Source organism: Petaurus breviceps, unplaced genomic scaffold (assembly GCF_028583685.1).
Source record: "Petaurus breviceps papuanus isolate PSGF00001 unplaced genomic scaffold, PetGlider_PUasm1.0 90692, whole genome shotgun sequence".
In the NCBI taxonomy this organism is placed as follows: domain Eukaryota; kingdom Metazoa; phylum Chordata; class Mammalia; order Diprotodontia; family Petauridae; genus Petaurus; species Petaurus breviceps.
In genome coordinates, this window is record NW_027187313.1 from 4,768,041 (window position 1) to 4,789,041 (window position 21,001).

At 39.2% G+C, this 21,001-nt stretch overlaps 2 protein-coding genes across 3 annotated transcripts in view; one reads left to right on the forward strand and one right to left on the reverse strand.

Moving 5' to 3' along the window:
* Positions 1 to 21,001, reverse strand: part of PAPPA2 (pappalysin 2) — a 399,201-nt gene that overhangs the window by 279,883 nt on the left and 98,317 nt on the right. The gene's annotated exons all lie outside the window — the stretch shown is intronic.
* LOC138144146 (ubiquitin-ribosomal protein eS31 fusion protein-like) lies at positions 3,803 to 4,357 on the forward strand. The gene has a single exon (XM_069065433.1). The coding sequence runs from the start codon at positions 3,835 to 3,837 to the stop codon at positions 4,252 to 4,254; it is 420 nt and encodes a 139-aa protein (XP_068921534.1). The 5' UTR covers positions 3,803 to 3,834; the 3' UTR covers positions 4,255 to 4,357.

Below are 21,001 nucleotides of genomic sequence, written 5' to 3' on the forward strand. Positions count from 1 at the left end.
CACACACACACACACACACACACACACACACACACACACACACACACCCTACCCTCTAGGGATAAAGTGACATGCTGGTGAATTAATTTTTACCACTGCTTCCCATTCCAAGAGGAGATGATCTACAATGACCTATGTAAGCTACCTCCTTCTCTTGACTTCTCCCTTCAGTCCCATCCTGATCTTTCTGTTCTAAAACCAAATCTGAGAAGTATTACTGAGTCAAGTGCTGCTAGTATGGCCTAAAGATGAGTCAGATCCTTGAGGTCTCAGTGTTTACCATGTACATTCCATCCCAACATGGATTTCCCACTCTACAGTAGGCCTAAGCACACTAGAGAGACTCCTCTCTCTCCACTTTGCTACAGACATACTGTGACATCCACGTTCACTCAGGGTGCCCTACAGAAGATTCTAAGATCTTCAATAAGATGCAATATACCAAAGATGCTCACTAAGGGCAAGCTCCCATCCAAGAGCAGTAGACTATTTGCAAAGGAAGAGAAAATAATTTGGCATTTCTTCATTGTGTTGGGCCTGGATTCTCCCTCCTCAAAATAGAGACAAGTGAATTTGCACAAGTTAATAAGAGGGGAAGGGCATCTGGGTGATGCAGTGAATGGAGCACTGGGCCTGGAATAAGGAATATTAATCTTCCCGAGCTCAAATCTAGCCTCAGACACTTACTAGCTGTGTGACTCAGGGCAATTCACTTAACTCTTAACACTTAACTTTTATCAGTTTCCTCATCAGTAAAATGAGCTGGAAAGCGAAACAGCAAACCACTCCAGTATCTTTGCCAAGAAAGCTACAAATGGGGTAACAAAGAATTGGACATGAATGAAATAATGGAACAGCAAAAAACAACAAGAGGTGAAATCAGAAAGGTCATTATATCTGGACATATCATATCTTATAGATATAAGCCATAGATGAAAAAGTGAAAAGGTCACCACAATATATCAATGTCTCTTTCCTCTCCATTTCCTATGCAGACCCTAAGGAATTCCCCAAGGCCATAACTCCTTATAATTTGTCAGTCTGTCAATAAGCATTTATTAAGTGCCTACCATGTGCCAGACACTGGTGATGCAAAGACAGCAGAATCAGCCCCTGCCTTTGAGGAGCTCAATGCCTAATGGAGGGAGACAACATGCCAACAAACAAATTATTATAGTATAAATTAGAATTAATCAGAAGGAGGAAGGCACTAAAACTAAGGAGAATTCAGAAAGTCTTCCTTTTTATCTGGAACTTTTAAAAAGTCAGGGAAGGTGAGAGGCTGAGATAAGGAGAGAAAACATTCAATGAATGGGGGACTGCCAGCAAAAAACTAAAACCCAAATCCTGCAGGGGAGAGATTGAATATCTTGTTCAAGGGACAACAAGGAGGCAAATGTCATAGATCGAAGAAGACTCCATGGAAGGTATAAGCTATAAGAAGACTAGAAAGGTTGAGGGGGTGGGGGGGCGTAATTTATGAGGGGTTTGGGGCAGTAAATTTAGAGCTCTCTTGCAACAAATTTAAAGTTCAAGTGGGACACATAAGTGGAAAAACCCAGAAACTAGTTGAAAATATGAGACGACAACTCTGGGGAAATACTAGAGAGGGTGAGGAAAAGAATAAACATGTATGTAGCACCTACTATGTGCCAGGCACTTTGCTAGGTGCTTTACAAATGTCTCATTTGAGTGGAGATACAGATTTAAGGGGTATCCACATAGAGGTAGTAATTAAAGTAGGAGTAAATGAAACTATTAAAAGAAAGGCTGTAGAAAAAGAAGAGAAGCAGGTCAAGAGGAGAGTCTCAGGAGACATAAAAGTTTAGCAGGAAGGGAAAAGGAAGATAAGGAACCAAGAGAAACAGAGAAGGAATGGTGAGAGTGGTAAGGGGGAAAAAAGGATCCTAAGTAGTAGGTAACATGGGAAGAAGAAGCAATGAGGAAGAGAGAGTCAACAGTGTCAAATGTTGGAATTGTCCAGGATAAGGACTGAGAAAAGGACACAGGATTTTACAATAGGAAGATAATTAGTATCCATCTGGAATTCATATTTAGGCTTGAAGAAATATAAACGTTTTAAGAATTAGAAGTGTCCCAAATGGAAATGGACTGCCTTCGGAGGTAAGGGCTTATTCTTCCCTTGGAGGTCTTCAGTAAGAAGTTGGATGATCACTTCTCAGAGACATTGTCAAGAAAGAAGCAAACAAATAAGACATTATAATCATAAACTACTTCAGGGTGAGTCCTCCATCTTCTCTTCCTAACCCAACTTGCCACTCCCATAGACCAATCTTGATCTAGTCCAGATGATGATGAAAAAACAAAACAGAGTAGGACTAGAAAATCTCTAATGATTCCTGGGGGACTTGGACCTGACCCCTAGGCCAAAGGATAACAACCTGGTCAGATTTCTGCACAGGCAAAGTAGGCAGCTGGTCTACCAGTTTTGTTTTGGTTTTTGTTTTGTTGGTTTTTTTTTGGGGGGGGGGAGGTGGATTTATTTTAATTTTTTTTTTTTATTTTAGGCCAAGTAAGTATCTGTTCCTCCTTGGTTGCCATCTACACTAACAAAATTAGAAAAAAAGATTCGTGTGGCTTATGACTTTGATGATCTTGCATCTGAGAGAATCAATACATCAAACCTCATCTGCCACCCAGTCGATCAACAAGCATTTATTAAATCAGTCAACTAGCTTTTTTTAATGCCTACTACGTGCCAAACACTATGCTAAGAACTGGGGACAAAAAGAAAGGCAATAGACAGCTCCTGCCCTCGAGGAACTCACACGGATGGCAGAGACAACATCCAACAGACAACTTTGTTCACTTTAGACAGGATGAATTAGACGTTGTCCCAGAGGGAAAACCCTAAGATTAAAGAGGACCAATAAAGGCTTCTTGTGGAATGTGTGACGTTAGCTGAGACTTGAAGGAAGCTATTTATTACTATGTGCCAGGCACTATGCTGGGCACTAGGAAAGCAAAAGACCAAACAAAAAAACTGACCTCAAGAAGTTTACCTTCTAAAACTATTTCTGAAAGATTGCTTTTAATAAGATGTATTTAGTGGACAAAGGAAAAGGGAGGAACATGGAGACAGAAAAATAAACATGTCCTACTTTGCAATTTTGCCAATGTCTTATCTGGTATCTGGGGGAGATGGGAATAGCTACAAGGATGACCTGACTATTTGAACTTACTTTGGCCTAGTCTTGGATTTACCCCAGGAACTGACCCAAGACCCTTCACCCTGGTAAATATTCAAGCACCTTGAGCAACCTAAAACTGTTTCTGTCACCCAAAGCAGCAGGGATAGCATGAATCTACTGTACTCCAAACTCAGAACTAGACTTGTCTTCAAGGATGAAGGGAAGCAAGTTTGCTCTCTGGCATATTTATCCCATATCAAGCCATCTACCTAGGCAAACCAATGAAAAGTCCACTTCATCATGTAATCACCCATACCCACAGACTGAATGCAAGCAAGCATCAGGCTGAATGATACACACATACAGCCAATAACAATAGATAAGTCATCCTAAGCAAGAGGACAAAACTAAATGACCTGTTGGGGTATCTTCAATTTCTTAGAACTCAAACTCAACTACAGAATACAAACCCCAGGGATGGTTTAGCCATTAATACCTGAAGACACTAAAAAATAAAAATAAAAATTTAAAAAGATCAATCAATGAACCATCTATTTAGAAGTGGTAGAGAAAATGTGGTTGAATCTCCTCTGTCTTAACTTCCTGCCATTTTACAGAAGAAGAAACTGGGTCGCTCTCTTTCATTTCAGATCCACCATCACCGGGTGGACCCAGTGCCACGATGCAGATTTTCATGAAGACTTTGACGGGGAAGATCATAACCCTTGAGGTTGAACCATCCAATACTATTGAAAATGTCAAGGCCAAAATACAAGATAAGGAAGGTATTCTACCTGATCAACAAAGGTTGATTTTTGCAGGCAAGCACCTGGAAGATGGACGTACTTTGTCTGACTACAACATTCAGAAGGAATCTACCCTTCATCTTGTTCTGAGGCTTCGTGGTGGTGCCAAGAAGAGAAAGGAGAAGTCTTCCACCACTCCCAGAAAGAACAAGCATAAGAGAAAGAAGGTTAAGCTTGCTGTTCTGAAGTACTATAAGGTTGATGAGAATGGAAAGATTGGCTGCCTTCGACGAGAGTGCCCTTCTGATGAATGTGGTGCTGGAGTCTTTATGGCTAGCCATTTTGACAGATATTAATGTGGCAAGTGTTGTCTAACCTACTGCTTCAACAAGCCAGAAGACAAGTAAAAGTATATGTGTTAATAAAAAAAAGTCAACTAAAAAAAAAGAGAAGAAGAAACTGGGTCCCTTTAAGTTTAAATGTCTTGCACTAGACCACACAGATAGTGAAGAGAAGAAAGGATCAACTGTTTTATAGATAATTTCACTATTTCACTCTGCATCGCTCTCAATTCAAACCTTTGACAATAAAGGTGACAAATTTTTGCCCAATGTCATCTATCTTCAAAAGAAATCATAATTTCCAAATCCAAGATCTATCAGAAAAGCATTTTTCTATTCAATATTTCCTATTTGACTCTCCCTAGTTTAAAAAATAGATTTTTCAAATCCAGGTTTATTTTTAGACCCTAAAGGCCAAAAAGATTGGTTTTTCCAGATCAGAGCCCTCTGCTCCTGGACCGATGTTCTAAAAATGCTCCTTTGCCAAATATAAAAAGGCTGGTGGATAATTTATTAGGGGAGTTTTTGCAAAGCTCTTATTGCTTTTTTAACCAAAAAGAAAGAGAAAAATACCAGGATTTGATCAGCTCCAATACTGCACTTGGCACAAATGAATATGTAAGGAGGCTAGGAATTCTCTGCTCCTCTCTCAACCTTTAGTCTTATTTGTCCAAATATACCCATACTAGAGGGTTCGGACTGGTTGGCATTCCATCTACCCCTTTCTCTGCAAATATGCAATTCTGTTTCCCTAAATAATAGGGATGGTTGAGCCAAAGAAAACTCAAAACAATACATTCACTTAATAGTTCTAATGGCTTTGTTGAATCCTGCCAATGAAAATGTTGGCTAAATAATTCCAGAGGGGCCTTCTACTGGAGCAAAACAAAACCCACCAAATCTCCTTCTACCTCCTCCTTGTTTCTGCCACTCATTTTTTGTTTGTTTGTTTTTGGCCTATAGAGGAGTGAAACATCTAAGAAATGTTCTCATCTTATAAAGAAGAAAATTGTGTTTGAGATATTGCTAAAGATTTATTATTTACTAAAGACTTTTCCATATATCTTATTTTGCATTGGTCACTAAAGACAACTGAGGCTTAAAGATGGGGTCCCTGCATTCAAGAACATATTGGCATGGCTTCCTCTCAAGAAGCAGGGCAATGTGGACCTTCACTGGTCAGAAGCAGCTACAGAAGGAATGAAGAACTGAGAGAGGAGTTAATGACCTCTTTAGCCATAAATGTCATCAGTGAGATTAGCAGTTTCCATAAATACTATCGTCAGGAGATTTCAGACATAAACTGGTGAGGAAGCAAAAAAGAAGAGGAATGGAATTTTAAAGTGAGAAGTGGGTAAAATGAAGGGACAAGGGTTAAGAAGCTAGAGATAGAAAAGAGAGGGGCAGGTATTATGCCATAGTAGAGTAGCCATTGGGAACTAGATCAGGAGCAATCCAATGGCATTCCTATTATAAGTTTCTTATCTGGGGGTAAAAAAGGAATGGTTAGACATTTCTAGAAAAACAAGTGACTACTGGAATTAACCTTCTGAATAAGATCCTCATGTCTTGCCACTTCCTGACTCCAATATTCTAAAGCATCCCTAGTAGGACTGACCTGGAATCCCCTCCAACAATGCTGATTGCAATCCATCAATGCCTTCCCTTTCTGTAAAAGAGACCCTTGTTCATGTCATCCTCCTATAAATCCACCATACAGAATCCACCAAATGTGTTAAAAGTTTTCCTTATGTTCTCTTCATAACACATGGAAGTCAATGGGATGTGTGGATTGCCCATCCATTACCTTCTCTCTGACCACCCCCACTCTCAAAATATGCCTAGCCCATATCCTTTCCCAGTCATAGGACCATAGGATCATGTATTTAAATCTAGAAAGGACTTTGAAAGCCAGTTCCTTCACTTTACAGATGAAAAAAACTGAGGCCCAAGAGGTACAAAGACTTGCCCAATGTCACACAGGTACTAAGTGACAGAAATAAACTTTGAATCCAAGTCCTCCAATTTCAAAGTCAATACTTTTATTCATTATGCTATTGTGGAATTACTTCAGTCATGGCTGACTCTCTATGACCCCATTTTGAGGTTTTCTTGGCAAAGATACTGGAGTGGGGTAGAGCCAAAATGGTGGAGCAAAAGCAGGGACTTGCTTGAGCTCTTCCCTAAGGCCCTCCAAATTTCTGTAAAAAATTATTCTAAACAAACTCTAGAACTACAGAACCCACAAAATGACAGAGTGAAACCCATTTTCAGCCCAAGAGAGTCTGGAAGGTTGACAGGAAGGGTCTACCACACCGGGTTGGGACTGGAGCACAGTGCAGCATGGCCCATGCCAGCACAGACCAGGCCAGAGTTGTGGCAGTTTCCAGCCTTCTCAACCCACAAACACCAAAAACAAAGGAGAAGGTCAGTGAGGAAACCCTGTCAGACCTGGGTGAAAGAAGAGAGTGGTCCAGCCCCACCCCCAGCATCAAAGATGGCAGTGGTGGCAGCAGCAGCAGTGGCTATTTTCTGAGCTCCAGACTCATAGATGGTGGAGGGAATCAAGTGACTGATTAGAGAGCAATTGCAAGGATCTCTTTGTTGGTGCTGAGGCAGGATTCTCTTGCTTTGCCTTGCTTGGATCTGTGTTGCAGTCTTGGGTGATGGTCCTGGGGTTTAAAAGAGTGCTGGCATAGCAGAGTTTGTGGTGGCTGTGGAGAGAGAGTCCTCCTCACAGCTCCAAGGCAGAAAAGAATGCCTGTAGTCACCCACAGACCAGAGCACAGGCCAGGAGAGGAGTAAAAACCTCTCCTTTAATCATACCACCTTAGAAGAACTAAAAATTTACAGGTACCTAGAAGTAGCTCTGACAACAGCTGCCCCTGAAAATTGGGACAGAGTACTCTCCACTCTAAAAGCAGAGTCCTACCTTGACAAAGAGCTCAAAAGTCAAGTAATTAACTGGGAATATGAGCAAACAACATTTAAAAATATCAAACTATAGAATCTTACTTTGGTGACGAGGAAAATCAAAACATACAACCAGAAGAAGACAACAAAGTCAAAGCTCCTATATTCAAAGCCTCCAAGAAAAGTATGAATTTGTCACAGACCATGAAGGAGCTCAAAAAGGAATTTTAAAATCAAGTAAGAGAAGTAAAGGAAAAATTGAAAAGAGAAATGAGAATGAAGCAAGAAAATCACAAAAAAACAAGTCAACAGCTTGCTAAACACCCCCCCCCAAATACTAAAAAAAATAACACCTTAAAAGATAGATTAACCCAAATGTGAAAGAGGTCCAAAAAGCCATTGAGTACAAGAATGCTTTAAAGAGTACAACTGCCAAATGGAAATGGAATTCTAAAACTTCACTGAAGAAAATAATTCCTTAAAAATTAGAATGGAGCAAACAGGAAGCTAAAGACTTTATGAGAAATCAAGAAATTATAAAACATAACCAAAAGAATTAAAAAATAGAAGACAATGTGAAATATCTCATAGGAAAAACCATTGACCTGGAAAACAGATCAAGGAGAGACAATTTTAAAATTATTGGACTACCTGAAGGACATGATCAAAAAGAGCCGAGACATTATCTTTCTAGAATTTATCAGGGAAGACTGCCCTGATATTCTAGAACCAGAGAGTAAAAAAGAAATTGAAAGAATCCACCCACTGCCTCTTGAAAAAGGTCACAAACAGAAAACTCCTAAGAATATTGTAGCCAAATTCCAGAGTTCCCAGGTCAAGGAGAAAATATTGCAAGAAGCCAGAAAAGAAATAATTTAAATATTGTGCAAACACAATGAGGATAACACAAGATCTAGCAGCTTTTACATTAAGGGATCAGAGGGTTTGCAATATGATATTCTGAAGGGCAGAGGAGTGAGGATTAAAAGCAAAAATCACCTTCAGAAAAACTGAACATAATACTTCAGGTGAAAATGTGGACATTGAATGAAATAGAGGACTTTGAAGAATTCCTGATGAAAAGACCAGAGCTGAACAGAAAATTTGACTTTCAAATACAAGAATCAAGAAGCATGAAAAGGTAAACAGGAAAGAGAAAATCATAATGGACTTATTAAAGTTGAACTGTTTATATGCCTACATGGAAAGATGATATTTGTAACTCGTGAGATTTTTCTCAGTATTAGGGTAGTTGAAGGGAATACATGTGTATGTGTGTGCATGTGTGTGTGTATGCATTCATGTATATATGCAGTTATGTATATATAGACAGAAGGCACAGGGTTAGTTGAACATGAAGTAATGATATCTAAAAATAAAATTAAGGGGTAAAAGAGGAATATATGGGAGGAGAAAGGGAGAGTTAGAAATAGGTAAATTATTTCACATAAAAGGGTCAAGAAAAAATTGTTACAATAGAGGGGAAGAAGGGGAAGATGAAAGGAAATAAGTCAATCTTACTCTCATTGGATTTGGCTTTAGGAGGGAATAAAATACACACTCAATTGTGTATCTTACCCTACAGTAAAGTAACGGGGAAGGGGATGGGGGGAGAATGATAGAAGGGAGGACAGATAGGGAGAGGGAGTAGTAAGAAGCAAACACTTTTGAAAAGGGACAGGGTCAAAGGAGAAAATAGAATGGGGGGATAGGATGGAGGGAAATATAGTTAGTCTTTCACAATATGACTATTATAGAAATATTTTGCATAACTGCTCATGTAAAATCTAGATTGAATTGTTTTGTCTTCTCAATGGGGGTGTGTTGGGAGGGATGCAGGGAGACAATATGGAACTCAAAGTTTTTAAAGACAAATGTCAAAAAAATTGTTTTTATATGAAACTGGGTAATGAGATATGTAGTAAATGGGCTACAGAAATCTACCTTGTGGGGGGTGGAGTCAAGATGTTGGAGTAGAAGCAGAACCACCCTGCTGCTCTGGCTTCTACCTTCCCCAATCCATGTAAAAGGGGGACTCTAAACAAACTTTGGAGCTGCAGAACCCACAAAATGACACAGAGAAGCTAACCTCCCGCTGAAGACAGCCTGGCAGGTGGGCAGGAATCGGCCAGCACAGTGCCCTGGGAGCTGAGCCCAGCCCCACACTGAGGCTGTAGCTCCAGGGTGGGCCTGAACAGCCACCGGCAGGAGGGACTCCAAATCAGCAGCAACTGCAGCTGTTTCCAGAATTATCAACACATAGACGCAAAGGACAAAGTGAGAGGTCGGTGCAGTCTGGACTTTGGGACCCAGTAAGTGGGAGTGCATGGCTTTTGCCCCCAGGCCGAGAAACCACCAAGACGCTGGCACAGCCAGCCAGCTCCAGGGGTCAAGTGACTGAGGGGCTACATGACCAGGCAAAGGAAACAAAGCAGACAGAAGATTCCAACATTATACTCCTATTTTGGGGACAAAAAGGAGCAAAGCATGGAACAGGAGGAAAAGTGAAGTCATAAATCCTGCACCAAAAGCTTCAAAGGAAAACACGAGCTGGTTACAGGCCACAGAGGACCTTAAGAAGCAGATAAGAGAAGTGGAGGAAAAATTGGGAAGAGAAATGAGAATGATGCAAGAAAATTACGAAATGAGAGTCAACAGCCTGACTGAGGAAAATAATACCTTAAAAAATGGACTAACTCAAATGGCAAAAGAGACTCAAAAAGGCAATGAGGAGAAGAATGCCTTAAAAAGCCGAATTTGCCAGATGGAAAAAGAATCTCAAAAGCTCAATGAGGAAAATCATTGCTTCAGAATTAGATTGGAGTAAATAAAAGCTAATGACTTTGAGAAATCAAGATGCTGTTAAACAGATCCAAACAAATGAAAGAATAGAAGGCAATGTGAAATATCTCATGGGAAAAACCACTGACCTGGAAAATAGATCTAGGAGAGATCATTTAAAAATTATCCGCCTACCTGAAAGCCATGATCAAAGTAAGAACCTAGAAATCATCCTCCAGGAAGTTCTCAAAGAAAACTGCCCTGATGTTTTTAGAACCAGAGGGCAAAATAGAGGTTGAAAGAATCCACCGATCACCTCCTGAAAAAGATCCCAAAAAGAAAACTCCTAGGAATATTATAGCCAGGTTCCAGAATTCCCAGATTAAGGAGAGAATATTACAAGCAGGCAGGAAGAAACAATTTGAATATTGTGGAAACACAATCAGGATAACACAGGATATGGCAGCTTCTACACTGAGGGATCTAAGGGCTTGGAATATGATATTCTGGAGGGCAAAGGAGCTGGGATTAAAACCAAGAATCACCGACCCAGCAAAACTGAGTATCATGTTTCAGGGGAAAATATGGTCATTCAGTGCAATAGAGGATTTTCAAGCTTTCTTGTTGGAAAAACCAGAGTTGAATAGAAAATGTGACACCCAGATACAAGAACCAAGAGAAGCATGAGAAAGTAAAGAGGGAAAAGAAATCATAAGGAACTTATCAGAGCTGAACTAGTAACATTCCTACATGGAAAAACAATAATTGTAACTTATGAAACTTTCTCAATAGTTGAAGGGAATAGAAATACATATATATATATATATATATATATGTATATATATATATATGAGGGTATATGGGCATATGAATACATATGCGAATGTGTGTAAATATGTATACAGGTATACATAGATAGAGGGCACAGGACCAATTTTAACAGGAAGGGATGATACTTAAAAGGTGAAATTAAGAGGTGAGAGGAATATAATGAGAGGAGATGGGGAAAGACAAAATGGGATAAAGTATCTCATATAGAAGAGGCAAGGGAAAATGGTTACAATGGAGGGGAAGAATAGGAAGGCAAAAGGGAATGGGTCAACCTTATTTTCATTGAATTTGGCTTGAGGAGGGAATGAAATACACACTAAATAAGGTATCTCACCCTACAGGAGAGTAGGGGGGAAGGGGATGAGAGGGGGGATGATGGAAGGGAGGGCAGGCTGGGAGGGAGGGAAGTTGGAAGCACCCACTTTTGAAAAGGGATGGAATCAAAGTAGAGAATAGAACAAGTGGGAGGTGGCATAGTAGGGAGGGAAATATAGCCAGTTTTTCACAATATATCTACTATGTTATTGTTTTGCATTAGCCACACATGTACAACCTATACTGAACTGCTTATCTTCCCAGTAAGCATGGGTGACAAGGGAGAAAGGGAATGAATCTGGAATTCAAAATCAAATGTTTAAATATATATATATATATATATATATATATACACACACACACACACACACACACACACACACACACACACTATTATTAATACTATTTTACATGTAATTGGGAAATAAGATATACAGGCACTGGGGCATAGAGATCCACTGGAAAAGTCGAAAGGGGTATGGGAGAAAATATGGGAGACAGCAGATTGGAGGAGGGGATATCCTGTGGGACTGCTATTTTGGGGGGGGTAGGGGAAAATCGGAGAGAAAATTTGTAACTCAAAATCTGGTGGAAACAAATGATGTAAATCAGAAGTTAATAAAGCATTTGAAAAACACAAAATTAAATTGAATTAAAATTTAAAAAATAAAGAACTCTATCTTGCCCTACAAGAAAGAAAGGGGGAAAGGGATAAGAGGTAGAGGGGTGATAGGAGGGAGGACAGACTGGGAGAAAGGGTAATCAGGATGCATGCCATCTTGGGGTGGGGAGGTAGTGGAGAAATGGGGAGAAAATCTGGAACTCAAAAATCTTGTGGAAATGAATGTTGCAAACTAAAAATAAATAAATAAATTCTGATTTTAAAGAAATAAAAATTTAAAAACAAAAAACAAAGATACTGGAGTGGTTTGTAATTTCCTTCTCTATCTTTTAACTATATCATGTTGCTAAACTGAAGTAGCCTAGATTACCCCCCATCCCCTAGTTGGTGCCCATACCTTTTCATGATGGCACTGTACCTCTCAATTACTAAAGTTAAATCATCTCTTCCTGTGTTGCCCAATTATTATTCCAGTTTAAATGTTAACTGTTGGCATGCCAATATGTAAGAAGAATTCATTTCAAGATTCCAGACCAAATATGATCCCCATTTTAAGTATGAGGTCTTCTAATGTCTTAAAGCCCCACAGAAATGCCACTTTCTATTCAATTCAAAAATTCAACTCAATAGATACATATGTATATATACACAGATGCATGTATTTATGCATGTGTGTATATATATATATGTGTGTGTACACACACACACCTGCTAAGCACAAGGTGCTGTGTGCTAGGCCCTAGGAAAACAAAGATGATTTATGGAGTACCCTGAACCTTAAGGCTTAGAGAGCTTTACAGGCTTCACCTAATTCATCATCCTGGGTTCTTGGTCTATTAAGTCAGAGAAGTAGTAGGAAATGTTGCTATTCACATTTCTATAGAAACAGAAACTGAATCATGAAACAGGAAGTCAGTGTTAGTTATGCAGTGTTTCAATGTGGAATCTAGGAAAAGAACCCACATCTCTTAATTCCATGGGGTTTTTTTAATCCATATTCAAGTTGCATATAAACAACCCCAAAATATTTTGTAAAGGGAAAAAGGGTGGAGTACATGAATCAGTCCTTGAAATTCTCAAGACTTACAGTTTCAGCCTTGGTGAAATCTAAACTACTGATTCTACCAACTCCCTGTTTGTAAGACACATTCAAATAGCCAACTTGATTTAACCCTGTTTTCTGACTGAAGCTTCTAGGTTTGGTAACCAATCTAGTAATAATTGATTGACATTTGTATAGGAGACCTGGAAAGTTTGCAAAGTATTTTATGTGCACTATTTCAATTGATCTTTGCAACAACCCTGTTTTGTAAGCAGGTGTTATCATTCAATCTCACTTCTGTCTCTCACTGCCTGCATGACCTTGGATAAGTGACTTGACCACTCTGAGTCTGTTTCCTCATGTGTAAAATGAAAGGATTATACTAGATGATTACTAATATCCCTTCCAACCCAGGCAAAATCTGCTCACACCTACTCTTTACAGAGGGGACAGATAGTCATATGAGTGCAATGTTCAAGATGAGGCAGCCTGGTGTAGTGGGAAAAGCACTAGACATGGAATCAGGAGGGGGCCAAGGCTTATAATATTAGTTATACAACCATCAGCAAGTAATTCAGCTCTTCTGAGCCTCAGTCCCCTCACTGGCAAAATGAAATGGAATGTAAAAACAGGAATTGAGTGCTTATTATGTTCAAATTACTTGGTAAGTGTGGGAATAGGGCAGTTAAGTTGCCCAGTGGATAGAACACAAGGCCAGGAGTCAGGAAGACTCCTCTTCCTGAGTTCAAATCTGGCCTCAGATGCTTAGTAGCTGTGTGACCCTGGGCAACTCACTTAACTCTGCCTGCATTTCCTCATCTGTAAAATGAGTTGGAGAAATAAATGGAAAACCACACTCTAGTATCTTTGCCAAGAAAACCCTAAATGAGGCATAAAGAGTCAGACACAACTGAAAACAATTGAATAAGAAACAAAAAAAAAAAACCAACAAAAAAACCTGGGTATACCAACACAACAGAACACAAACCCTGTTTTCGAGCAGTTCAAATTAGAGTAAGTGGAGAAAATAAATACTGTACAGGATAGTTCTGCTTCAAAGAAGGTATACACATGCCATGGTTCTGAAGATAGAACAGCAACACATGTTACAAAGCCCAAGAATATGACTTTTCTTACAGTGTGACAGCAGGTCAGGTGGAAATTCCTGAAGGTCTGGAGAGTATGGAGGAGGGCAGAAGATAAGATTCAGTGGACTTTGGAGAGCAATAGCAAGGAATGTGGTAAGACTCAGTAGTTCATCATCTTATTAGAAGGATTGGAATTTGATTGTGCTAACTACCTGACAATGTTGTTGTGAAAAAATAAAATTATTTTCATGCTAAAAATGTAAACTGTTATTGTAAGGTATTCTAGCTGCTACTCTGAAGTCAGCTACTGTTAAAGAAGGCTAGGAATTGAAGAATATTTCAAAGAACCAAGTAAATTTTGGTGTCAGTTGATACACGTGGGCATTTTTAATAGTCAACACCTAGCCCATCTACTAGGGTCTATGACCAAGGCCTAGTATCTACTAGGGTGTAAAAGGAAGAAAATAGCATCATTAAATACAAAAATTCCAGGAAGCAGAAGGGCTTCTACATTTTAGTTTTCCCCTAAAACAGTGTAACTGCCCATTAAAAGGTACCCAATACCAAAATATTTGTCATGGTAACATGGAAAGACAAGATAAGGAGGAGTTCCATCAAAATGCAGAGTTTAGTAAATGTGCTAATATTCCATACCATCCCCTAACTAGAGTACTGGACACACTCCATGTAACTCATCATCTGTCTGAAAGACTAACCTATTTGACCCCTTTTCCCTGAACCCAAATGAAAACTTATTTTTACCCAGAAGCCAAGTCTTTCTTTACAAATGGTAATTTATAGGAAACTGACCCAATACCTTGATTTTCATAACCAAAAATGAGGAACAACTTTCTTTAGTTCAGAAGATCTCTCTGAGACAGTGTAGGAATCCATAAAATATCACTGCCTACTATTGATGAGGGCATAACCATCTTCCTTTTCACCCAGGTTTATAATCTTGATATTACCCTCAACTCTTCATTCTGACCCAAAACACATATGGTGGATTCTTTCATGAGAGCAAAGTAAACCATCTTTTACTTCCATTCTTACCTCGCCTGTAACTACTAATGGGTATTGACTCAGACAAACTGAGACCTGGGAAAGACCTTAGATTAAAAAGGTCAAAATTTGCCAATGGACTCCAGTGACTATGGAGGACTGATGACTTTGCACAGCTCTGCCTCCTTTAAATCCAATTCACTTGCAAGTCAAGATGTCACCCTCCTGATGGCATGGGTCCTCTACAAGAATGAAGGATGACCAACAGTCTGTGAATAGCGCAGTTGGACAACGCGGCTATTTCTTCCCTTCTTCTCCCGTCTCCTACTCCTACCCTCCTCTGTCCGCGTGGGTAGTTATACCCTTATCGGTGGGCGCTCTGTCCAAAAGAATTGTAAACTTTGATTGCTTATACTTCAAAAGGTATCTTGGGGTTGGGAGGCCTAGGTTTTTTTTTTCTCTACTTATTTATTCTATTTTTTTTTAAAATTGGGACAATTGTTTCCTGCAGTTTTCGTTTATGATTTCTTGAAATACAGCTCTGGAAAACTAGAGTTTGATAAAGCCCACTGGGAGTCAAATGGAGCTACTTCACTCTGCCTTTAAGCCCAAATCACTCTGGCTATCATTGACTGGTCAATAAAGGGCCTCAGACCAAGCTTCACTTACACATTGTTTGAGTTTTGATGGCTGAGTGAATGTAAATAGCAATTGTTTCTGTTCTGTCCAGAAATTCAAAGCATCTTCCCCTCCCTGATGGATTCTTTTATGAAAGCAAAGTAGGCCATCTTCTACCTTAATTCTTACCTCACCTGTAACTACTGAGTGGGTGTTGCCTCAGACAAACTGAGACCAAGAAAAGACCTTAGCTTAAAAAGGTCAAGCTCTCATTGCACCTCAAGCAATTTCTAGTCATCCTGACCTGTCTTGCCACTGGACTTTGATGACTCTGGAGAAGAGAATGAGGCTGATGATTTTGCACAACCCTGCCTCATTTATATCCAACTCATTTACAAGTCAAGACATTACTCTCCAGATGATCCTCTTTGAGAAAGAAGGACAAACAACCAACAACGACCACATATGGTACCAAATCTTATTGTTTCTCTCACCAAAATATATTTTGTATATATGGCCCTGCTCTCCACTCACACAGGTGCCAATCTATGTCAGACCCTCATCACCTCCCTTAGACTACCGTAATAGCTTCCTAATTGGTCTCCCTATACTGAATCTCTCCCAACAACCACAAAGCTACCAAAGTAATTTTCCTAAAGTGCAAGTATAACCTAGTCAGTCCCCTACTCCATAAACTTCAGTGGCTCCCTATTACTTCCAAGATCATATATACGTTCCTCGGCTTAACATTTATGTTTCTTCATCATCTAGGCCCTTTCTATTTTTCCCATGCTCTCACACATTACTCTCCAGAATTCAATCTATATCCCATCCATAAACTTATCTGGAATTCCTCACACACAACACTTCTCCCATCTCTGGACCTTTGCAGTTGGCTGTCCTTGTCTAGAAAGCTCTCCCTCCTTACTTCTGTCTCTTAGATTCCTTGACTTTCTTCAGGGCTCAATTCAAATGCCACTTTCTTCAAGGAAGCTTTTCTCAATCTGCCCAGATGCTATTTCCTTTCCCTTTATTTACCTTATATTTATTCTGTATGAATCTTGCATGTACCTACGTGTAGACATATAATCTTCCCCTTCAAAATATAAGCTCCATTAGGACAAGGAATCTTCTTTCTTTATACACCCAGCACTTAGCACAGTACTTGGAATTGCTTAGGAAACCTATGGCAATTGATTAATTGATCTTTGTTGACACTGTGTATATTATATGTTGAAGAATAGTCAGTCAATAGAAATCTGGCTTTTTTTTTCAGTGCTTCAAGTTAACAAAGGAAGAATGGAACACAGCTTTGTCTAATTTTGCCTACTTGGATTCCCTGGTTTTAGGATTGATGGTAAAACTCTTTGGGTGTTTCTGCATCCATGTTTTCTGGCTCTCTAAGACTTATTTTGGATAAAAATCAGGGCAGTTGGACTCAATGGTAAGAGGTGCCGTTAGTAACATCAGTTTTGCAATTTCATTTGCTTTATAATTAAATTATTTTTTTAATGAATAAGATATACCACATAGCAAACTATTTGTTCTCCTCATGTGGTATAATATATTCAGGCATCCAGTAGTCACTAGGGAAGATTAGAAATGACACAAAAAGATCAGTCCTAAAATTACTTTAATTCATTTAGAGGAAAAACAAACCAAGAGAAAAATACAATAAAAAAAAAAAGTACAAACCCAGGAAGAATTAATTCCTAAACCAAAGGGACTAATGAAAATTAAATGGAAAACAGGATATTAAGAAAAGAGAAAATGAATATTGGGGAAGAGAGACAGAGACAGACAGACAGAGACTGGGCCTAAAGGATGGAGCTGGTGTCATCATTTCTAAGGACCTTTTCTGATGACAGAAGGTGAAATATTCAGATATTCTCCATACTCCAGTATATTGGCCAATTGATCAAAGTGAGGGGACACTAATCCTGAGTTCCCAGGATTCAGCTTATGCAAGTCAATCTGAACACTTGAGGATGGGAACTAAGGCGTGTGACTACCATAGGTTCTTACTTCTCTGCCAACTTCTCTCTCCTTAAGCGCTTCCTCTTCTTCCATGTCCCCACAGCATAATGCTGAGCACCCCTGTGGTTAGGTGCTCAACAATCTTTTCTTCTCTCTCTACACTCTTTATCAAAAATCACCTCAATTCACAAAGATTCAATGATGACCTTTAAGTAGATGACACAGACATCTCTATCTTAACTTCTGGCAGCTTTTTCAAATGTCAGTTATTTATCTCCAGATGCCTGCTGACCATTTAAACCTGAAGGGCAATGGATTAAGAGCCTGGAGGAATTTTCTCTAACAGGAGTTCTACCACAAATTAGTGTTCTCTTAAGCAAATTGCTTAACTGGGTCTCACAGTTCCCTCATGTGTAAAAATGAGGAACTTAAACTAAGTAACATATAGGATGCCTTTCCAATCTGAGAATTCTTATTCTTTGAAACCATGAAGGCTGTTAGTAGAAGTGAGTGATGATTAGGACAGCCCACAATCACCTCAACTTCATGTCTAAATTTATATATATATAATTTTATACCCTGCACCCCCCCACACATACACACACCACCAGTATCTCCTACTGGCATCTTTGTTTCTATTAATCATCTTCCATTTACCCCAAATTGAAATCTCAGAATCATCACCAACTCCTCTCTCTTGAGCCCCATATATATTTAGTCACAAAATGATGTTAAGTTTTCTCATGATATCTCTCACATCTGACTTTTTTTTCCTCATCTTACCACCACTAATTAAGGGCATAATGATGATGATAATGATGATGATGGTGATGACCATGATGATGATGACTGCAATAAAGATTTATATAGCAACTTCTAAGTGCCAAGTACTATACTAAATATTTAACCATCACAATAATCCTGTGAGGTTGGTACAATTATTATCCCCATTTGGTAAATGAATTAACTGAGGTAAGTAGAGGTTGAGTGGTTTGCTCAAGATCAAACAGCTTGTGTCTGAGGTAGGAACTGAACTCAGATCTTCCTGTCTCCAAAGCTCTATCCCCCCATCAGCTATTTGCCTTTTTGTTTGTTTTTATCTTCCATTTTTCCTATTTCCTGGCACCTTCTATATATTCCTCCACGGGCTTTCAGGCTCTGTTTTATCCCTCTCAAATTGTTCTGTTAGGGGAAGTAGAAAAACTCATTCACATAGAGGTATAAATGATTGATAAGGCTCAATGAGTCACCTCTTTCTCTGAAGACTATTTTTATCTTTTAATGAGAATAATGTTCTATTTAACTTAAAGCCAAGAAACAAAACTAAATTTTAGATTCAAGTGGGGTGGGAGCTGACGATGAAAGGGATTTTTGATGGGGCATGAGGTCTTTCCTGGTGCCCCTTTAATCACACTACATAGTCGGCCACCTTACTCTGCTTACTCATAAAATGGATTACAAGGAGACCTTGTGGCTAACCTTTTGTTGGCACCAGTCAGATTGAGGAGCAAACATTGCTCCCTGGGAAAGACCATAAACCACAACAGATGGGGGTCAGGTTGGTCTGTTTGCATCAGTCCATGACTGCTTTTCAGTTGCCAGTGATGGCCTCAAGTTTTATGGGAAGCATAAATCAAAACTGCAGCCAGAATCCCAGATTCAGCTTTTAACATAAAAGACATGTCAAATGGAATATATCTTCAGAGTAGCTGGATGAGATAGGAAAATTAAATGTTCTCTGAGCAGACTTCTTAAAATGAAGGGAGTGCAATTCACAATTCATAGTGAAGGGGCAACTTCAGGTTCAGATAAATGATGGATAAAGTAGAAAGACAGGTATAAGTCTCCTTACAATTTTTTTTAAATCACTCCAACCCACAGAGAGCTACAGAAGTTACATAGTGCCTGGCACATAGAAGGTGCTTAACAAATGTTTGTTGATTGATTGATTACTATTGTCCCAAAGCCACTAAGCCTTCCTAGACAGTAAGAAAACCCTATGTGTAATGACCAAACAGAAAGCCCTATTTTCATAGATAAACATATTCAACAATTAGACAAGGGATTCCTGAAATATCTCCAAAGTACTCTTTTCCTCTCTTAAACAGTATTTTGCTTTTTATAAGCTAATTAGATTATACATTTCTTGAGAACATGTACCATCTATTATCATTTTGTATCTCTCATGATACGTAGCATAGCTTGGGCACACGGTATATAAAAAATAAATGCCTTTTTGATTGATTTTTTAGGCATTTATGTCCAAATTATCTTTTAATTATGCATGAAGGAAGAGTTCAGGACCTGTAATTTCCTTTTTGTAGGGAAATCTTGGTAACTCCCTTTCCAAAACGCTCTCCAACATTGTAAATCAGTAGCAGACACCCTCGATTTACAATCTTAGAGAACTGCCTAGGACATTGAGAAGTTAAATGACTTGTCCAGGGTCATATAACAATTCTGTGTCAGAGGAGAGACTCAGACAAAGGTTCTCCTGATTTTAAGGCCAAATATTTATATATCCCTAGATAGCATATATAATTACAACTTTAAGAAATCATCTCTCCACCCATAAAGTTTATACTATAAATGAGGTCCAATCCACACACCTTTATTAAGCACTTAATATGTGCAAGATCTTGTGCTAGGAGCAGAGAAAAAAAAAATAAAAGCTTCATATCTTCTACTGTGAGGGGGGACATACCTTGTAAATTGTTAAGTATATATGTGGTCTTTTGAGGAAGGAGACAGCAAGGAGACCAGAAAAACCTTTGAATAGAGCTGTGTTTAAGGGAGCTCGGAGGCAAAGATAAGGAAGGAGTGAATTACAGTCATGGTGAATAGATTATGCAAAAGCAGAGGGAGGGGAGTTTGAGGGTTAAGGTCAGGAAACAGCAAACAGGTCAGTTTGGCTAGAATGCAGGGTGTATAAAAGGGAATAAATAAGCAATAAGACTGAAAAGAGAAGATGGAGCCAGACTGTGAAGGGCTTTAAATGTCAAACTAAGGGGTTTGCATTTTATCCTAAAGAAAGTAGGGAGCTAATGAAGTTCCTTACACAAGGGAGTAACATGTTCAGATGTGCTTTAGGAAGAGTATTTTGTAAGTTCATTGGAGGCCAATGATTAGGTATGGGCTCTGGGAACCTCCCTTGGACTCTTGAGTAAATCATCCCATTTGATAAGGCATTTGCATGAGGCAATAAACCTTGCATTGTGGCTGGGCCCAGACCTCTAGCCTAGTTACTAACTGCTAACTAGGCTAAAGGTCTGGGCCCAGCCACAATCTAATGGTTAGGATTCGGGCTCTCACAACCTTGGCCCAGGTTCGATCCCTGTTCAGGGAATAAAAATGAAGAGGTTACCCATAAAGAGAGTTAGGGTTGCTCTGGAGACCCCAAAATATCAACACAACTGATCCTGCCGAATGAATTCAACTAAAGTCTTCTCTCATCCAAAGAAAAGTAAAGTTTATTGAAAGTTTGCTTGTATTAGACACAAAGTAGGTCTGTGCTAGGTCATTCTATGGCTCTCTCACAAACATGAAGACAGGATGGGGTCTTATATACAGAAA

Coding starts and splice junctions, on each gene's coding strand:
- LOC138144146 (XM_069065433.1), top strand. CDS start 3,835: ATGCAGATTTTCATGAAGACTTTGACGGGGAAGATCATAACCCTTGAG.